This window comes from Musca domestica, unplaced genomic scaffold (assembly GCF_030504385.1).
Source record: "Musca domestica strain aabys unplaced genomic scaffold, Musca_domestica.polishedcontigs.V.1.1 21, whole genome shotgun sequence".
Taxonomy (NCBI): Eukaryota; Metazoa; Arthropoda; class Insecta; order Diptera; family Muscidae; genus Musca; species Musca domestica.
In genome coordinates, this window is record NW_026712258.1 from 6,747,968 (window position 1) to 6,770,288 (window position 22,321).

At 37.1% G+C, this 22,321-nt stretch overlaps 1 protein-coding gene across 1 annotated transcript in view; it reads right to left on the reverse strand.

Annotated features, from left to right (window-relative positions):
• Positions 1-22,321, reverse strand: part of LOC131802488 (uncharacterized) — a 93,280-nt gene that overhangs the window by 21,288 nt on the left and 49,671 nt on the right. Inside the window, exon 2 of the mRNA XM_059122840.1 lies at positions 18,232-18,473. Within this exon, the coding sequence (XP_058978823.1) occupies positions 18,232-18,473 (242 nt within the window). The remainder of the gene's footprint in view (positions 1-18,231; positions 18,474-22,321) is intronic.

The window sequence follows — 22,321 nt, forward strand, 5'->3', positions numbered from 1 at the left end:
AAAACAGTTTTATATAAAATTTTGCAACACTTTGAAAAAGAAAATAGATTTCAATAACGATAGTTTGTATATGATGTTTAATAGTTTTTCACCTGAAAATATAATAGATGGAAAGACAAACAGTATAGTTCCACTTTTAATGAAATTGTTTCCCAATGAAGAACAAAATTTTGAAAACATTAATTCCCAATTTAGAGCTTTATCTTATTATCCTGAACTTAAAAAATTTAAAGATGGTAACATTAGCGATTTTTGGCTTAATGTTAGTGTTATTAAAAACGAATTGGGGGAATTGATGTTCCCAGATATATCAAGAATTGCCTTTGGTATATTATCAATTCCCCATTCTTCAGCGAATGTTGAACGAATATTTTCAATTCAAAATGCCACTAAGACTAAAGAAAGAAATCGTCTACAGCTACGGACGAAAGATCTTCCTAAATCGAATAATTCTTGCTGTTTTGATTACAAAATTCCAGACAATTTCCTTAAGAAATAAGGAATTAATCATAAAAATAACTTTACAAACTTCAGAATGTTATATAAGAAAAAATGATCTCATATTTTATATTCCTGGAAGCTATATACATATGTACCTAAATACATAGGTGAATGAATTTGTTATGTTTGTTTTGTTTACTGAATAAAACGTTTTTTTGTAACTCTAAAAAAAAATATAAAAAAAGTACCATTTTATTTAAAAAAGTACCATTTTAGTACCTTTTGAAATTTTTGATTTTCCATCCCTGGCTGCAAATATTAAGCAATCAATGAGCGATGTTGATCTATACCTCAAGTCAAAATGCGTTGGTTTTGAGTTATGCACAACTGATAAATCAAAGCGAGAAGAAAACGAACGAAGTAAATCACATTTGCTGGAGTTAAAAAAGTTTATATTAAAGTCACCAACAGCAATAATGTTTGAAAAGCGAGAAAAAAAATACCATGGTGAAGAAATTTAAAATCATCCAAGTTACCTGTCGGCACATAAACGACACCAAATAAAATGCTTAGACCATTAATATCCAAGATAATAAAAAAAGATTCACAGCTTTGCGCAGAAACAGAAAATACAGGTTTAAAATGAAGCCTTTCGATATATAGATCGCAACACCTCCACCCCTGTTAGGGATTAACCGGTGATTACGAAGTATCCTATAACCTTGAATAGCTACAGATACGTCCAATATGTTGGTGACAACCACGTTTCCGAAATGGCTAATACATCTAAAACATTATCTTTTAAAATAGATTTAAGTTCATTCATTTTTAAAGGAGGTTTTAGATTTCTGCAGTTCCAATGGCCTATTTTCATTTGACTAGAGCAGGGTTGCAAGACAGATTTAATATATGTGTTACAGCTAACTATAGGACCTAAATTACTATTAGAAGACATCATATTGTTTGAAAAAATATGCGGTGGGGAGCCAAAGCAAATAGAATAATAAAGATGAAATAAAGAGTACAATATAATAAATTTGCGATATAATATTCAATTTCATGTTTAATACAAAATAACTTAAAATACTAGATAACATAGCTGATCGTAAAAAAATATTAATGATATCATACATACAATCAGTGTAATAGTAAAAAATCCTGCTACATAGACGAAACCTCGGATTGTTGCAATAAGGAGCATCAAAAGTCAATGTCTCTTTTCGTCCTAACACCATTGCGATCAGTAATTTCCGCTAAAACTTTGTCTCTATTTAAAATCTTAAATTTTGAAATTAAGTTCATTCGGCGAAGCCGCAGCCTATAGTGATCGTTGAGATTTATACGACTAGAAACATCACTACCATCAAACATCAGGACCATCCTTTATAACATCACATACACGCAAATTTCGGGTTCTAAAGTATTGCTTCATAATGTCATCTCGAATACCACATTATTTAGTTTGACTAAAATCTGCTTCCTATTGTGGACTGACTTTAAAGAAATCGGCATTGATAAAACAGGCATAAGAAGATCATGAATTCCATCTGGTAAGCCACCAATAATGAAGTCAGCACGGTTTAAGCGACTATGAAGAATGTTATTATCAGCTTCCAAAAGATTCATCTTGCACGACACTGACTCTTCGACATGGTTAATGCGGTCATTACATTTGACAATATCAAACTTGATTTCGGACAGACCCGAACTCAGTTCAACCTTCATATTGTCAATCGCATCTTTAATGCCATTCAACTCGGTTTGATGAACACCAACAAAATTATCGATCTGCCTCCTGAGATCTCGAATGTCGTCAACCACAACACTATTTCCCCGTACATTATCAAGGTTTTGGTCACATGCCGCACAAATAAATGAACTCACACCAATTGACTTCAGTGTTGAAAGATCTTGAAGTGAGAGTTTGGCACATGCTGAATGAATCCATTTGCAGCAAATTATGATTCAATGCTTCAACAGGTTTTAGGAATGCCTTTAGAACACAGTCCGCACGTAACAATATTTTTTTTAGACTTATTTGGAGACATATCGGCAAGCAGCAACAGCATCAACACAAATGCAGCAACAACAAGAATCAATGGTATTACGGTAAGTTCAACAAATATCAGCAAAAGGAAATCTTCAACAATGGCTCCAAAGCAAGGCAATAATGTTTATTAAGATTTCACCGATATCAAAAAGTTCACAAACAATTAAATTAGTTTAAAGTCGAATGTAACTTTTTGACTTATTATAAGCAAAGAAGAAGCAAAAAAATAGCTGGAATGTTAATTATTTAGCTCACGATCAGCTGCGATTAAACCACGCGTTTACTCAGACATAGGGTTGCCAAGTTCAATTCATATTTTTCTCCACAAAAGTCCTACTTTGTCTGCATCGTTTAGTGCACTTCCCTTTCGAAAATATGTCTGAAACTATTATACCACAATTCAAATAATAAACCACTATCAGGCACATAGTGAAAATCCGTCATGGAATTAGCTAGAGATTCCATGAGGTGGGCTTTTGACAATGATGACTCTCCACCTGGAACTGATGATGAAACTGTGTTTGCACCTTGTTGTCCAGCAATGGTTTGTGTGAGTCTATTTGGCAATTCCTGTTGCTGCGCAGATTGTTCCTGCTGTTTTGCTAGTAATTGCACAATATTTGCTTGTTCCGACATGTCTAGATTTTTCTAGTGTCTGTGTTTTAGCCGTTACAAATTTGTTAGAGACGCTGCCGCTGTATGTATGTGCAAAAATGATGAAATTTCCAACGTTGCTATAGTGTGTGTGTGTTGAGGGTAGACATTTGTTGTATATGTGAGACTCAAACTTTTGTTTGTTGTTGTTTTTTTTTTTTTTTTTTTTTTTTGAAAATTCTTCCTGCCACAACTTTTATTGTGGGCGATGTCTTGATAGCAAACTTGTTAAAAGTTCTGATGAAATTGTGAAATTCCTTTTGTTTACACTTTGTTACAGTGCACCGGTTTCAATTCACAATCCTCGTCGCCAAATTGTTATGATCTTTTGTTTTTATTTGACCAAACCATTTTATTTATTACAAAATGTTAAGTTGTTACAGAGGTGGATGGTTGAACAGAACTGAATAAAGATATGCTACTGAAGCAATGTAACACCGCTTGATGTTGCTAGATTGTTACATTTTTATGTTACTATTAGGATTACCCTAATACTTTACAAATCGAACATGAATTTGAAAATAATTCTTAAAATCAACTGTGTCTCATTTTTAAACCTGATGTATTCCAAATTCTTTAGCAAAGTATTATTATCCACGAACTTAACTGCCTTGAAAAAAAAAAACTCCGGCTACTCCTCTATATCCCGACTCAATTCCACTGTAAACATGATCTACAATATTACATACAGCTTCATCTTAAAGCCAAAATGGTTTACAAAAATGATATGTGTGTTTGTCCTCAACATACGCCGTAATTTGTTCAAAAATTATCTTTTCAATTACTTCCGTCCGACTTCAATTTTATTGTATGCCATATGTGTACTATTTGTCCAAATGGAATATATTTCGGAACACCCGATCGAAATCAGCACAGAAGCCATAACTTCAAATACCAATTCAAAATATCTACTTCACATAAATTTCCAACAAAAACGATTAGATTAACATGTAATTTTAATTTTCTAATTTTCGCAACAGCATTACTCGTTTAATATAGCCATAAACACATGTTTTATTCAAATTCGGGCATTCATGTTCTCTTAAAATTCGGCACTTGTCACCAAACTGGACAAAGACACAGAAATCATCATTAGGGTTTTCTGCATTCCATTAACTAATTCCCCAACAGAAAGAACAAAAAAATTATTAAATGCATTGGCTCTGTTCTTAATATATTGACATCCAGATCTACACTTTATTCTACAGGTTCTTAATCTCTACCGAGTCCCTGACTAAAGAACCGCCAAACCTTTCTTACGTCTAACTCACATGACTGAATACTGCCTCTGTAGAGGCAGTTCTTTTTAATCTATATACCACATTTTCATCATTTCGACTTTTGCGTGTCAGGTAAAACCTTTTCTTTGTACAGGGTGAGATGAAAAAGCTGCAACCAATTCCAGACTGCTGTCATTTCAAAGCCACTCGCCCGATATCTGTTAAAATTATTCTAGTGACAGTTCATTATATTGTTTACAAGCGTAAAAAAGCATTTTAGTGAGAATTTTCCAAAAAAAAAAAAAAAGTTATTCGTGATGGAATTCAAGCGTGATACTGTGATTTCTTTATATTTGGCTGGAAAACCACAAGTGGCTATCGTTGGAACACTCCAGCAGTTAAATGTGAATAGATCTTTTGTGTCTCGTACCATCGCTCGTTACCGTGGTACTGGTAGCGTAGCCCGACGTCAGGAAGAAAACAGCAACATCAGCAGAAATGGTTCGAAAAGTAAAGGTGCGACTTGATCGAAAACCGCGTCGCAGTGGCCGAAAAATGGCTCGTGAGCTGAACATATCGCAATATTTCATTCGGCAAATATTGAAAAATTAGCTCCGGGTAAAGCCTTACCGAACTACAGAAAGAAATGAGACTCAAAAGAGCTAAAGAGTTGCGTCGCTTGGCCGAAAGTGGTGAACTGCCGAATTTGGGTTTCTCCGATGAGAAAACATTCGTTGTCCAGCAGTTTGTAAACAAACAAAATGATCGTGCCGGCCAGCTGATGGTGTAGGCCGCCACCCAAGAATGGTTACAAAATGAGGTCCCTCGCTTCATTTCCAGCGCACTATTATGTCTGGAGTATTTTGGAAAGCAAGGTTGGCACTAAAAAATAACAAAGTGTCGATCACCTCAAGCAAGCGCCTCGCCGGGAATGGGCCAAAATACCCCAGAGCAACATTCAGGCAGCGTGTGACGGTTTGGCCGTTTGAAGGCCATAATTCGTACCAAAGGTGATGAATTCGAACAAATCTAAACTTATTCTATAATTTGATGCTATTTCCGATATTTTTTGCTTTTATTATTTATTTTATTTATTTATTAATCGATTTGTAATAAAAATGCCTAATAGACCGTATATTATTATTACATAGCTTCCTTAAACCAGAGTTAAAACAATTCTAAAATAAAAGTAAATGAATTCACAATTTTATGATATATACATGCGTACATACGTAATACTACTATATAAAGTATTTATTATTATTGGCTCCCAAGCCATAAACATTTTAATGCAAGGTGATTAATATCCAATAACAATAACGGGATATATAACAAATTAGGATGCAAGATATTGAAGCAGTTTTAATCGAAAAACATTGCTAGAATGTGAAATAAACTCTTAATTCATAGGACAATGTGTTCCAACATCGTGCGACCCGTACCAAAAACGATCGTGCATAATCATTTCTAAAGATCCTAGAAATAAAAATTTGAGGATTTCTTGTTGAGTGAGAAAAAGTTTATTATATTATAAAGGATGCGAGATTACTACAGGTAATTAAGTCATTAAATGAACATCCGATAAATCGTTTCACATATTCGGATATATGTTCTCTTCCACGGACATTATATACAAACCGAACTATAGAATTTACGATTCTTCGTAAGTGGAGAAGGTGAATACCAGTAGCACCGGATCTCAATGCCGTATAATACTGTAGAAATTAACAGAGCATGCGAAAACTCTTCCTTTATATAGCAAGGTAAAAATAGGTTGCATGCATTAAAATGTCACAAATAAGCCCACACCTTCCTGATATGATGTCAATATGATTCTTAAAAGACAACTGATTATCAATTACCACTCCTAAACATTTATGATTCAATTCAACAAAATGTAAAAATTATCTCGTTTGACTTTGTTGCAGTTTTTATCTCACCCTGTATAATTTATAAGAGAATTATTTACCCTAGGTCTTGATTAACACCCGATTGTAGCAAATCAACAAAAGTGTTGCAGACGAATCACTCATAAGATTCACAGATTCCTCGGCGGCCGGTTCTATGTACCGGATTGATTCGAAGGAACAAACCTTCGACAGGGGCTGTCAACCCAGCAAATACATGCTCCATAACCGTCTGGTGCTAGAGGATTACAATACCCATCATGAATTATGGCATTCCGTCTTAGGTAACGACCCGAGGGGCATGGCGCTGGCTGAGCAGATTGATAGTTCGATGTTTTGCACAGAGGATGAGGACGCACCCACCAGAATAAGTAGAGACTGGCAAAGCTCACTGGACATATTCATCGTGTCCCCAGGTCTGACGATTTTCATTTCTTTAGGCTCAGGCCACCTCCCCATTATTATCGCCATCAACAGACCACCCGACTTCATAGGCAGGTAGCAGATAGGTATTTTCGGTACATCATCAAAGCTGTCACATCAGTACCGTATTGAGTAAATTGTGGGTAACGGTTAAGTCGCTGGATGAACCAGGAGTTGAGCATCTCACCAAGCTTATCAACCTGTCGTAACCCATCCTAATAGTTCCCGATGCTTGGAAAATGGGTAGGGTGGTTCCGCTACTAAAGCCAGGCAAGGATTCCAGCAAAATTTATATCACATTTATCACCAACTGCATGTGTGGATGCTAGTCGTACGTGGAATTTAGAAACAAGAAGTCGAATATCCGTAGAGTTAAACAGGAACTTCTCCAAAGTGGGGTGATATTTCCGGAACTGTTTAGTTTAACCTCTACCTTTTTGACATTCTAGGCCCTCCAGATGGAATAGAAATATTAACGTACGTAGATGACTCTACACTCGTGGCTCCCGGACCCACCATTGATGACTTTTGCGATCGGTTAAACGCTTTCTTAGTTGATCTAACCGCCTCTTTCACTGCGGCAAATATGAAGATATCCGCCACCAAAATGACACACTTTTCATCATATGGACTGCGGAGATGAGGCTATCTTTGGTGTTGTTATTCCGACCACCAATTACCCAAGGTTTTAGAGGTCACATTCAATAGCCTTTTTAAGTCGTCCGTGAATACCATAGGTATCTGCGGCAATATCAAGCACTTGGAGAGCTGATAAACCTTGCTGACCTCTTACAACGCGATAGGCCGCCAAAGTTTTTCCTACGCGGTGGAAAAATATTCAGTCCTGTAACCGCAACAGGGTGCCTCCTCATGGCGTCTGCCCACATGAAGAGGCGAATGATTTACCGGTGCGACAGCATAATTAAATGCTGTCAATGCAATACCTGCTTGGGTGTTACAGACAGAGCCACCCGAGTTACAATCTGGTGGATAGGCAACCTCCGCCTAGGCACGTGTGAAAAGACCTTCATGATCTAGAGAGTGAGAGAGAGAGATTTCTATCAATCAGTACTGAATAGTATTAACTTTTACGCGGTCTCAGAAGTCATGGAAGGATATAGAGTGAATACACATAGTCAGCACTCTGGAGGAGAGGAGGTGAGTCTGATTGATAGAATTGTATGTACCCCAAAATCTTATGGGCGATAAAATCCTTCAAGCCTTTCAAATCACCGGGACGGGACGGCATTATTCCCGCCATGTTACAACACGTATCGACGGTAATAATACCATTTCTGGAAGTGATCTTTAAAGATAGTCTGAGTCTTTCTAACATTCCATCACTGTGAAGGGAAGTTACAGTCAGTTATATCCCCAAAGCGGGAAAACTAAGTCATGTACACCCAAAATACTACAGGCCTATCAGTCTTTCGTTTTTTTTTTTCAATACCCTTTACTTCAAACACCACTACTCAACATGCCTATATGAAAGGTAAATCTGTTGAAACAGTGCAGCATGATGTAGTGGGTTTTGTGGAGAAGAACCTGAAGGAATAGTGCTTCACCTTGGCAGCCTTTCTCGATATAGAAGGAGCATTCAACAATGTTACACTTGAGGCTATTCATGGTTCCCTTACAAAACTTAGTTTACCTAATTAAATGGATTGATGTAATGCTCAGTAGCAGAATCATCAACTCATGCAATGGGGAATGCTCTGTCAGGAAATCGATTACTAGGGGTACCCCACAGGGAGGGGTTCTGTCACCATTACTCTGGCTTCTGGTGGTAAATGATATTTTAAAGGACCTGGAACATGACGGAACAAAAGTAGTGGCTTACGCTGACGATGTGGTTTTGATGTGCTGATTGCGGGTAAATTCTTGCAAACTGTTCCAGATCTCATGCAGGGAGCTTTTGTGAAACTATCTAGATGGACACGATGCAAATGACTCGGCGTGAACCCATATAAAAAGAAAAGGAACATCCAGGAGCGAACGAAGAGGGGTTTAATAGAACTCTATTCTTGTAGAAACTCTATTGGGAAAAGTTGGGGACTTAAACCACATAAAATCAAATGGTTATATGAATCTATCTTATGGAGGTCTAGTATGATGGCATGCTTTGAATATCAGAAATCTTTGCTATCAGGAAAAGTATGGAGCTGTTGGAAAATAGAATCAATGAACTGAACAGACCGGTGGCTATATATGTCGATAGTCAGGCGGCCTTGAGGGCTCTTAACTATTTTACAATCAAATCTATGGCTGTTCTCTAATGCAGAAATGCTTTGGAAAAGTTAAAGACGTCTGTCAAACTTTGTTGGGTCCCTGATCATTCTAACATATCTGGCAATGAATCAACAGACGAATTGGCCAGAGGCGGATCTGAGTCAGTAGATCTAGCGATCGATAACTCAGTGAAGCCACCATTGTGTCACTTCTTCCAAGTATTACACAAGCACTACTTGGGAGATTCAATCAGATCTAGCTGATTGGAAGGGGATGTATAATCTCCAAAAATGAAACGTCACTCATCTTCTTGGCGAAATCTGGCCTAAGGCTTATGATGGGTCTAATTACAGGGCACTGTAACATAAGGGTCATGTCTTCAAAGTGTGGGGGGATACGACACTGAATACTGCAGGCTCTGTCAGGACGAGGAGGAAGCCGAGACGGTGGAGCACTCATTATGCCACTGTCCAATTCTTTATGGAGTCAGACATATGCTACTGGGTAAGCAAATTCTACACAACTTGTCCTCTTTTTCTGAAACCTAACCTATAGAGTGAATACCGTACTAAGAGACCATCCTCCTCCTATCGCAGCTGAACAGCGAGATCTGCCCCGACAAACCCGATTAGTATTGGGGCCGGATTGACAGCGATGTGCAGAACATCTGCCCGGCTTGTGGCACAGGCCCACATGACACGCAGCACCTTTTTCGCTGCCCATTCAAACCTACTAAACTCGCTTCTGTATCGTTGTGGGCCCAACCCGTACAGGATGTGTCCTTTTTGAGGCTGGACTTAGAAGCAGAACCCGATTGGGATGAACCAGAACGAATACAGCGGTATGAGCTGCTACAACAAAAACAGAGCTAAGGTTGCTATCCAAAACTTTAGAAAACTCTACGTAGTTTATCCGCTTTATATACTCTATCGAGTTTTAATGTTATACTTCTTTATCCAAAAAAAAAAAAACAACTCAACATATTACAGTCAGACAATTTATTCTCAATGCTATACTGCATACAATGTAGTCTAAGCATTTACTTCACATTGGGCGAGTGTAAATAATTACAAATAGACACAGCATCTGATATTTTAATCATATCACGATCAACATGGGAATCTATAGGTAAACCACACCTACACAAAACAAATGATACTGCAACAGACGTAAATTCCAACAGCATCAGCCTAATCGGAAAGTGTCAATGTAACGCACCGGTATCAGACAAAACGCAAACTCTACAATGCTGTGTCACGGAAATCGATAACTTAAATATTATGGGTATCGACTGGATACAAAGTTTTAACCTTTGGGACAAACCAATTTCAGCTTGGTGTCGCCAAAAATCAAACGTTGAATACATATCTAACCTGAGCAGCAAGTACAAACCTGTTTTCGATAACAGCAGTCTGGGCCTTTGTACAAAAATCAAAGTGCATATTAAACTTCTTCCAGACGCAAAAGAAACATTCATAGCAAAACGTCCAGTACCATACGCCGTGAGAACAGACATAGAAACAGAGCTAGATAGACTTAAAAAGAATAAATCATCACACCAGTCAATTCTTCAAAATTTGCAGCGTCAATAGTCGTGAGTAGAAGGAACGGTAAAATTAGAATTTGTGCAGACTATTCTACAGGCCTCAACAATTCAATTGAACCAAATCAGTATCCTTTGCCTACTCCTGAAGAAATTCTATCAGACTGTTAAGATTGCACGATATTTAGTCATTTGGATATCTTCAAGTAGACGTCGACGACCAAAGCAAAGACTTGCTAACTATTAATACTCACAAAGGGTTATACAGATTTAATCGCCTCACTCCAGGTATCAAATCAGCACCAGGATCCTTCCAGCGAATCATGGATGAGCTATGCACAGGCATCCAAGGAGCTCTAGCATACATAGACGACATAGTCTTGGCAAGCAGATCCAGACAAAATTCTTGCAATACAGAATCTCAAGGTCCCTGAAAACATTTCAGAAGTACGATCCTTTATGGAACCATTATGGAAAGTATGTCTACAACATGAGAAATATCCGAAAACCACTAGATGATCTCTTAAAAAAAACGATCACAAATTCCTTTGGACCAAAGAATGTCAACAATCTCTCGACAAATTCAAACGCATTCTTACATCGGATTTACTACTAACTCATTACAACCCATCACTGTAAATTCACATTACAGCGGACGCATCATCACATGGCATCGGAACGGTAATATACCATATTTGCCCAGACAACAGTGCCAAAGCCATTCATCACGTCTCAAGATCACTTACTCCAACGAAACGAAATTACAGTCAAATCGAAAAAGAAGGACTAGCACTAGTTTTCGCCGTACAACGTTTCCACAAAATGATTTTCGGAAGAAAATTCACCCTACATACCGACCATAAACCAATGCTTACAATATTTGGTTCCAAAAAAGGTATTCCGGTCTATACTGCGAACAGGTTACAACGTTGGGCTCTTATCCTTCTCATCTACGATTTCGATATAAAGTATACCAATACTAAGGATTTTGGACACGCAGACGTTCTGTCAAGATTGATAAACGCACATGAAAAACCATCAGATGAGTACATCATAGCTTCCATCACAGACGCCGTATCAACACTCCCAGTTAGTTTCAAAATGATACAAATTTCTACCAAAAACGATCCAACCTTACAAACTGTTTCAAACTACGTATATAACGGCTGACCAGAAAACAAAAATAACATAGATTCATCATATCAATAACAGATGATTGTCTTATGTTCAATACGCGCATTATAGTACCCGAATGCTACAGAAAACAAATTCTCAAACAACTGCATCGCGGACACATAGGAGCAGAAAGAAGCAAATTTATCGCAAGCAACTACGAACATCGACAAGGACATAGAGACTTACGTCAAGAAATGCAACAGTTGCCAATTGGCAGCAACAAGTCCAATCAAAACCAACCTTTGTCCTTGGTCCACAACAACACGCGTTCTCGAACGTGTTCACATAGATTACGCAGGTCCTGTAAGAAGCATTTACTACCTCGTAATAGTGGATTCATATTCCAAATATCCTGTCATATATGAAACTTCATCAACCACGACCGCAGCAACATTAAGGTTACTAACAACTTATTCGGCCCAATTACGGTTGTAGTTTCTATAATCGTCGTCGACTTTATGTGCAAGTCGCTCTCACCGTCGCTTCGATTCAAAAATGGTATTACGGTAAGACATTGAAGCGACATCGACAGTTTAAAGTAAAAGCTGGCAATAATTAAAATAGCGTTGGCAACACTCCCTTGTAATTGACAAAATAAGATAAAAATTTGTTTGTATTTTGAATTCTAATTTCGTCTCTTTCGGAAAAATAAAAAAATATAGTGAAAAAATGAATATTATAAATGCGTTACATATCTTAAGTTCAAGTGAGGATGAAGTGGAGAATGTATTAGTAGTGCAGCGGCGAGTGCAGCAAACAACCATATTTGCATTGCCTGACTCTTGATTGTGTTGTTCCAAAAGTTTATACTGCTCTTTCAAGAATTCAATAGTTTTTTTCTTTCCTTGATGACTTTTTATCATTGCTTCTTTCTGGGCGATCGAGAAGCTTGGATAGTTGTTACATCAGACTCGTCATCAGCATTGTCCACTGGCTCACTTTCCAGATCTATACCGTCTGTTAAAATTGTGTTTTCCGTATTTTTTACTCCAAGTGCACGACCTGGTGGATTCAGTTACTTTTGAAACTGCATTACATTCGCGAAGGACTCATCCCAAAGCGACAAAGTCATTTGCTTAAAATGCTCACTTCACCCTTATTGAGCATAATTGTTTTTTAGTTTTAAATTTTAAATCTTTCCAAACCTAGAAGAACTTTAGAAAACTAACTAATAAAAACATACAAAAATAATTTTAATTTTAACATACTTTTTGCCGGTCTCTAATCGGTGACCTGTTTACATTTAATTTTGTAGCAATGGATTCCAATCTGATTTAAAATTAGCTGGAAAATTACCTTTGGTAAACCCTTTTGCCAAAAATATTTTTTTTTTCCAATTCGGAAACCAACATTTCGAATTGTTTTGCTGTTGTTATTTTCATAATCAAATATCAAATACAAAAAAGTTACAATATCAACGTCGACTAAAAAATACAATGTCGTCACAATTTTTTACGGCGACAGATTTTCTTAAAAATCGACTTCACGTCGACTGTTGTATCGACAATTATAATAGCAATCATTTGTCGCTATCGACAAAAAACGACAACCCTAATATCATTATTGTCGTCTCGACTTCATTTTGCGACGCCGACGACAACCATAATAAGGCCGATTGTTCACAATTCGAAAATCCAGAACAAATCGTATCCGACAATGGAACACAATTTTCTTCAACAGATTTCGAAAATTGGTGTTCGCAACGAGAAATAAAACACACACGAACAGTTCGATATCACCCAAGTTACAATGGTCAAGTAGAAAGATTCGTCTATACTCGCAAACAATCTTTAAAAAAAATCAGAGGTAAAGGAGACGACATCAAATGCACTACAAACATTTCTAGAAGTGTATCGTTCAACACCGAACAAAAATTCGCCTAATGAATTTTCTCTAGCGGAATCATTCCTAGGCCGAAAAATGAGAACAGTATTCGACTTAATAACAATAACAAATGGAGGAACAGTACAACCGTAAACACGGCACCAAACAACGAAATTTCACTACTGGAGATCTTGTCTACGCTAAACACCTCAAAGGTAATAAAAGCTACTGGGTTCCAGGTGAAATTATCAACAAAGTGGGAAATGTTAAGGTAATAATCGACATATTCTCGTGAGATCTCACGCAGATAAACTCAGACTAAGAGCAGCCGATCACGGTGTTGTACCTACAAAGCAAAATGATAATCTTCCTCTTCAAATACTACTAGAAAACTTCAACATTAGTCCACAGACGGAAGAAGATTTCACAACTCCACCATCATCACCGGTTATGCTTCCACAACGCATCACTTCTCGAAGACATCCAGTACAGCCAATATCCAGGACCCCCGAGAAGTCTCAAAAAGGGATATGTTAGGGTTCTACTGTAAACCTTCAAAAACTAGGCATCATTGTTATTATGAAGGCACACATACACACACACTACCCTCAGCTACACTCTTTCTCACTCACTCAGACTATTTCAGTCATTCAGACAACTCAGTCACTACACTACACAATTGTCTTACACTCCAAGTAGTAACGCGCTACATCATATTTGTAACGTATTTTAGTTGCAGAAATAACCAGAATAAATCTTGCTCAAGTTTGTTAATTTATCAACAAGTCTTTTATTAAAAACGTAAAAGCACAACTAAATCTTTTACACAAACGTAAGAGTACAACAAAGTCCTGTAATAAGATGATGAAATTCCATGTATCGGCTTATCTTCTATATGAAATTGCTTCCCGGTTTCACTTATTTCAAATATCCACGAATTTTATGTACACTTTTTATATACACTTTTTCCCTCATGCTCTATAAAAACAATTGCATTGTTAAAGTTTGAAATCACGCAAGAATTTTTATGTGTAAATGAAAAGCGAAATCAAGTTACAAAATTTTTTTTTCATAGCTTATAATCTTCTGAAATTATATTATTCGTATAATTCCACTTACTCAATAAATACATAACATCTATAATAATTTACGTAAGAAAACGTGGGCCTATGTAGACAACTGTTTGCTACAGTGACTAATATATATTGCAAACATCAACAAATTTGAAACTTCCGTTGAAAAATGTGACATAAATCATCAAAATACTGAATAACTTGAGGTACCAAATGTGGTGAATCTATTATATACTCTTAATATCGAATATTATACAATTCTATTAGAAAATATTGTTTTAATATCGAGAGGAACCGTCATATGAAGACTATACGAAAACGTGGACATACCTTTGCCGTATTTGGTCCTCGACATTGTTAGTGAACAGTAAGTACTTGTTAACTTGTTCCAACTCCTTCTATTTTTGGCCACCGCTAGTATGAACTTGCGACCCAGTGCATTGCTAAATCAACTTTGAATTTTACGCTTATCAACAACATACATGCTTTTTAGACTCTAATATGAATATTTAGAGGAGATAAAAATGGAATTATAAAGTTGTATTCATGGTACAATCAGGAGGTAGAACAACATCGTAAAACTACTGAAATACACCCCTGAGACCATGTCCGGTTTCTGTCAGAATTATTCAAAATTATATGTAACAAGCTGTTTTCGTTTATTTAATATTTTTAATGTGGCTAAAATAATAAAAATACCGAATATCGGGGGTACCATTATATGGTCTCTATACGATATCGTGAACATATATAGACAATTCTCCTCCAGGGGGTAAAGTACTCACAGAGAACTCCTTATGTAGAATTTCAGACAATTCCATAGAAAAATGTGGCTAAAATCATCAAAATGCCGAATATCGGAAAGAACCATTATATGGGGGATACACAATATCGTGGACACATATAGACAATTCGTTCAGGGGTTAAAGTAGTCACGAAGAACTCTTAGTGTAGAATTTTAGAGAATTCCATTAAAAAATGTGGTTAAATTGATTAAAATACCGAATATCACGGGTACCGTTATATGGGGGCTATACGATATCATATATATATAGCCGTCTTCGAACGATATAGCCCGTCTTCGAACTTGACCTAATTGCTTTTGACTCTAGCGTGATTACAGCAGACGAAGAGACGGTCGGAAGGACAGGACTTAATTTTACGCCGATCAGGAATATACGTTGTTGGGTCTAAAATTAAGATTTCGATGAATTACAAACGGACTGACGAACTTATTATACCCTCCATACTATGTATGGATGAAGGTATAAAAACTAGTAAGTGCCCGCTACTTCATCAGCGAAAAGTCCACCTGAAAATTAGATTCATTTCAACAGTTCGTGATCCACATCTAATTTTTTTGTTTAAATCTATTTCAACGTCCCCTTTTCGAACATATATGGCACACATTTCTAAAACCATCTCCATATCTTAACCACAGACACCAAGAGTGGCGAAAATTTCCAACAATGTGGTGAGATGAAAACACTGTAACCAACTTCAGACTGTTGTCATTTCTAAGCCACTCGTCCGACAGCAGTTAAAATTATTCCAGTGACTGCTCATTATATTGTTTTCAAGCGTACAAAAGCATTTTGGTGAGAATTTTTCAGATGAAATTCAATTCAAAAGTAAAGAAGCGACTTGGCTGAAAAAATGGCTCGTGAGCTTAACATATCGCAATATTCCATTCGGCAAATATTAAAACATTAGCTCGGGGTAAAGCCATTGAAACTCCAAAAAGTGCAAAAACTTACACGGCAACAGAAAGAAAATAGACTCAAAAGAGCTAAAGAGTTGCTTCCCTTGGCCGAAGTGGTGAACTGCCGAATTTGATTTTCTCCGATGAGAAAACATTCGTTGTTCAGCAGTTTGTAAACAAACAAAATGATCGTGTTTACTTGCAAAGAGGTCAGCTAAAATGTGCACCTTCGATCGGCCACCAGAACTGAAGCGCCGGCCATGGTTATGGTTTAGCCCGCCATAACAGCCGATATTCGCTCTCTGCTCGTATTAATTAGAATAAATGCCGAATATTATTCTGGAAATATTCTGGAGGGTGTATTAAAGCCTTGGTAATGCAAAAATTTTGGCCGCAGATCTTGGATATTCCAACAGGACTTAACACCATCGCACTCAACACGCGCCACCCAAGAATTGTTACAAAATGAGGTTCCTCGTTTCATTTCCAGCGCACAATGGCCACCAAAATCTCCGGATACCAATCTGTTGGGCTATTGTGTCTGGATTATTTTGGAAAGCAAGGTTGGCACTAAAAAATACCAAAGTGTCGATCATCTCAAGCAAGCGTTTCATCGGGAAAGGGCCTAAATACCGCAGAGCAACATTCGGACATCGTGTGACAGTTTCATTTTCCGTTTGAAGGCCATAATTCGTGCCAATGGTAACCAATTCGAACAAATCTAAACTTATTCTAAAATTTGATGCTATTTTGTTGCTTTCATTCAATAAAATTAAAAAAAAAAAAACGTAAAAACTATATTTACTTGATGCAGTTTTTTATCTCACCCTGTATTTAGGTTATTTTGCGATGTACACTTTCAGAACACCGATACACGTGTTTTCTTCTTTATCACTAATTTCATAATCTGATAGATTTCCCTTGCTTTTATTGAAAAAATTGAATTTTGTCGACAGGGTATGTAAAATTGGTAACACTCCGACATTTCAGAATAGTGTATGCGGGGAAGTCATTGACATCACTCTCTCCAATATGGACAACTCTGTTATTAGCAGTTAGAAGGTATCTGAAAAGTAATTTTTCTCAGAGCACAAGATGATATTCTTCCATGCGGCGTCAAACATCTAATGTTATTGTAATCAAAGAAAAAACTACTGGGGAAATTTAAAATATTTTACGTCAGAGTAGAATCATTATCATCGATGTCTGCAATCAACCATGTTATAACAAATATTCTTCGTTCAAGCTATGAGAAATCCTGTCCAATCACCTACCCGATTAAATAGACCATGCTATTCTTCAAAAAACATCAAAAAGGTCATACTACAGGGCCAGCAAAACTAAATTTCAATATATACAAAAGTGACTAAAAGAAAGCTGAACGTAGATTTTGCATAAGCTTTTGTGAGTCTATAGAGGGAGTGCTTAATGCTTTCGTTAAATACTGTCTAAGAACTCCAAGTCCATAGACAGTATAAAACAAGATGAACCAACTCTGGTCACGTGCCCCTTGACCTCCTAGCATACGTGAATTCGTTAAGCTTTGTTGTTTTCTAGGACATAGCAACATAATCGATGATGAGACTGTTATTGAGTTATTGTTGTTGTTATCAACAACTACAGTATAAATGTCTTCCTTGGAATCCTCCCTCATCCATTGCACATGAAGAACGTTGGCTGCCTTTGGCGCAATGTCATTCAGGATGGCGCAGTCGTCTCAATCGTGTTAGATGCCAATTGATGAAAATGTACGAAAGTCTGTCTGACTTGTATCTCTTTAATTACCCTGCCAACCCTACCTTGGACATTTTTCGCTACGGCCGAATTTTTTTAACTTGGATCTAGAACAAGATAAATAAATATAAATCGAACCGTGTTTTTGTTGCTGTAACAACAACAAAATCTATTGTGATGCTGAAGATTTTTTGATTGAATTAATTATATAATTTACATTTTTTAATACATTGTAAAATAGGAATTTATCTATACCTGTTTTGTATCTTTTTGAGGAGCACAGCCGCGTGTCACAGTCTCCAAATTTTGTCCGTTTTGTAAACGTAGTGTTGAAATAGTTTTTAGGCACATTGTTGAGTATTTACAGTCAACTTTATATTCCTCAGACTTATCAAACTTTGAACACATAGGGGTAATTACAGTTATATTTTTCGTATAAGAATATGTCTTCTCCACAGTGACAGCACATTTAAAACATTTGATAGATTTCACATGATCTAAAAATAAAATAAAATAAAAAAAAAGTAAAAATGGCTATTTAACTGTAAAGATCAAGGCAAGAACCAACTAGTTTTGCAGTTTTTTCGATATCCCTAAAGGAAAAATTGCTGGTCGCCGTGACACCTCCTACATTGTTGTAGTTCTGGAACAGAGCAAGTGTTGATCTGTTAGCTGAATATAATAAAATTACGGCAATTATTTCAAAATTATTATTTCAAAATTAAAACAAAAATTAAAATCTTTCTGACATTTATTGTTTTATATTTAGTTTTTGATGTAAAAATTGGTGAAGACACTTTTCACTGCTCTGGTCCGATTTTCTTCCATATGATATCGAAAAAAAATTGCAAAACTAGTAGATACTTACAGTTTCTAGAACTAAACATACCAAAAATGAATTGAACGACAATACAAAGCACAAGATTAAACAGTGCCACAATTAATAATTTATTAATTGTTAAGTTGAATAACAATATAATGGAAATATCCCATAGGAAAGTAAGAAACCATAAATGTAATGTCTATTCTACATGTTTTTCATTTACTTTTATATTATTTAATTTATTTTCTACTTGAAGTGAAAATATATTTATTAATAAATTGTCCATAGACATGTGATGTATCTACACAGGTTCTAACACATTTTTTATTACCTGGTGCATTTTATAGGACTTAAGTGATGGAAAGAAAGGGTTATCATTATGTCCCTACGAACAAGCAATAAAAAAAATTAATTTTGTAAACAGGATCATAAAACGTTCTACCTGTTCAAAAAATCTAAACACACAGCAAACGAATGTGCAAGTTAACGCCAGACACTTTTTAGGTGTTAAAGGTGTTGCAAAACAACTTCCGTTCCCATAAAACTGCGAAAGTTAACAACTGATTTCTGGAATTAGATGAGGTGATCGTTGGCAAGTGCATAGTTAAAAGCATTTATAAAATTATAATAATTTTAATTTTTAGTTCTACTTTTGGGTGTGATAAATAAAGCCGGAATTCGCCCCAATTAAAAAAGAATTATATTCTTTTTTTAATTATCAATTCATGAAAAGTTAAGTGGCACCCGAGCCGGGGCCCGTTTAGATTAAACGCGAAAAAAGAATTAAAAGAATTCATGGTGTTAAATCAGTGTCCCAATCGACCGCGCGGTTGGAACTTCCGCGAAAAAAGTAGTGAAGAACGAGGCTCGCAAGTACCTATCGAGAATAGGAAAAGGACGGTGTTACAAATCAGCCGATTCACTGGACAAAAAAAAATTATTAAGTGAACGTAATAACAAAAACTAGAGTCAAAAAAAGACACTACAACAAGAATAATTAAAAGGAGAAAATAATTCATATTAAGATAAAAAAAACAATAACGATGCATCGTGAAAAACAGCAGTCCACAATCAACAGAGCTGCAAGGAGCTGATAATAATGTTCCAGAAAATTATTGTATTGGAAGAATAATATATTTTTATTTATCGTATTTCTATTATTTTAAACGTTTAACGACCGAATTAGTACATGTAAAATCTATAATTTCTACTAAATCATATTCGTGTTAAAAAATCTAATATAATACATACAATTTAAAAAAGAGTAAAAATGTCAAAACCTAATAACTTAATGCACCCTCCTATCCTTAATCCCCCAAATTCCAATGCAACTCCAAATAGCGCTGCACCAGCACAATCCTTTCAAACCGTACAGAATATTACACTTGACTTATTTGCTCGCATGGTGCAAAGCATAATAGAAACATAATTTCAGGGCCTACTACAGGCAAATTGTCAACAAAATTCGCACTTTGCAAATTTTTCGGATCAAACATTGGCAATGCAGATATTGCCATCGAATCATATAATACTCCATTGAATTGAGGTTCTCCCAAATATTATGGAATTTAAAATATTAAAAGAAACAAAATCGTTGGCAATTCAGATATTGCTCTCGAATCATATAATACTCAATTGAATTGGAAAGCCATATCGAAATGTCTGACGTTGCACTACGCCGACAAGAGGGATATTCGCACCCTGGAATATCAAATAATATCCTTAGTGCAAGGCAACCTAACTGTACAAGAATTGTATGGACAGGTATATAATCAATTATCTCTCATCCTTAAAAAAATTGGTTGCATGGACTTACCGGATGAGTCATTGAAGCTTTTCACACAATCATACCGAGACAAGGCACTCTATACGTTTGTACGAGGTCTTAATGGCGACTTGTCGCGTCTACTAGGTATGAAGGAACCAGCCGATTTGTCACAGGCTTGCATCTATGCCTCAAGTTAGAAAATCAAAATTTGCGATCTGATTATGCTAATAGAAGCAAAAATATTTGTAACGGAATCCTTGAACATCAAAATAAAGGACAAAACCTAGGTTCAATTCAACCAAAATCCGCAACAATTTTACCCTCAATTAGTCCACATTCCACATCCTAAGATAAATTCCAATAACTACAACTACCAAGCACCATCAATCCCACGGCGGCCGGTTCTATGTACCGGATTGACTCGGAGGCACATTTGTCCGACCAGGGGCCGCCAACCCATGTTCGTGTTCGTCCATTTTTCTGATGTGGGAGCAACATTACCCGGAATGTTTGCTCCGTATTCTCTTGGTCCGAGCCGGGATCGAGAGCAACCCCGAACCATGGTTCTGCTCCGTTTGTCGTAATCGGCCTGAACCGGATACAGGAGTATAGAGATAGGGACTACATTGCTTGTGATGGTCTCAGAGGTAAGATCAACGAAATTGTAAGCTTTATGAGTCGGAAGAACATCAAGGTCGCAGCAATCCAGGAAACGAAGCTGAAGTTGTGATGGATACAACGTACTGAGGAAGGATCGCTCCAGAGGTGGAGGTGGAGGATTAGCGTTCCTATTGCACCACTCTGTCCAGTACAGACCTATCTCGCCTGAGCTTGACTCTAGTGACCCGTACATGGAATGTATGGGGGTAGCGGTCAAGTGTGGAACCGCCGTGGTAGAGGTGCTCAACGTGTATATTCCGCCGTTAAATAGCTGTGCCCCACGTTATATGCCTAATATCAGTTCACTACTGGTAGGCAATAACCGTCTGTTGTTAGGGGATTTCAATGCCCATCATGAATTATGGCATTCCGTCCTTGGTAATGACCAGAGAGGCATGGCGCTGGTTAAGCAAATTGATAGCTCCACGTTTTGCACAGTGAATGAGGACGCGCCCACCAGAATAAGGGGAGACTGCCACAGTTCTCCGGACATATCCATCGTGTCCCCAGGTCTGATGAATGACGTAACTTGGCAATCAGTTATTTCTCTAGGCTCAGACCACCCGACTTCATTGACACTGAACGCCGCACTTTCCTTAACCACGGGAAAGCTAATTGGAAAGAATCCAGAGAGTATACCAATCGCCGCTTCAGAGAACTGCTCAACCCATCTGATGTTCAGGTAGCAGATAGGTGTTTCCGGGACATCATCAAAGCTGCAGCTGGTCGAATACCTGAAATAAGACCAAATTTCCCAGCAGAGGCAGCGGGATTAGCAAACGAGCGAGATGAGCTTCGCCGTACTAACCCTAATAACCCCACAGTCAGGGAACTTACTCTGGAGGTAAACAGGTTAGTAGGTGAGCATAAGCGGAAAAAGTGGTTAAAACATCTGAAGCATTGCAACATCGGTACCGGAACGAGTAAATTGTGGGCAACATTTAAGTCGCTCTCGAACCCTGGGAAAAAGGACGTTAGGACATCTGTCTCATTCGACGGCGTAGAAGTGACAGATCCGAAGAGGTGCGAGTGTTATTTTAACCGAGAGTGACAGGGCGAAGAGAACCCCGAGAGTGACAGGGCGAAGAGAAGGA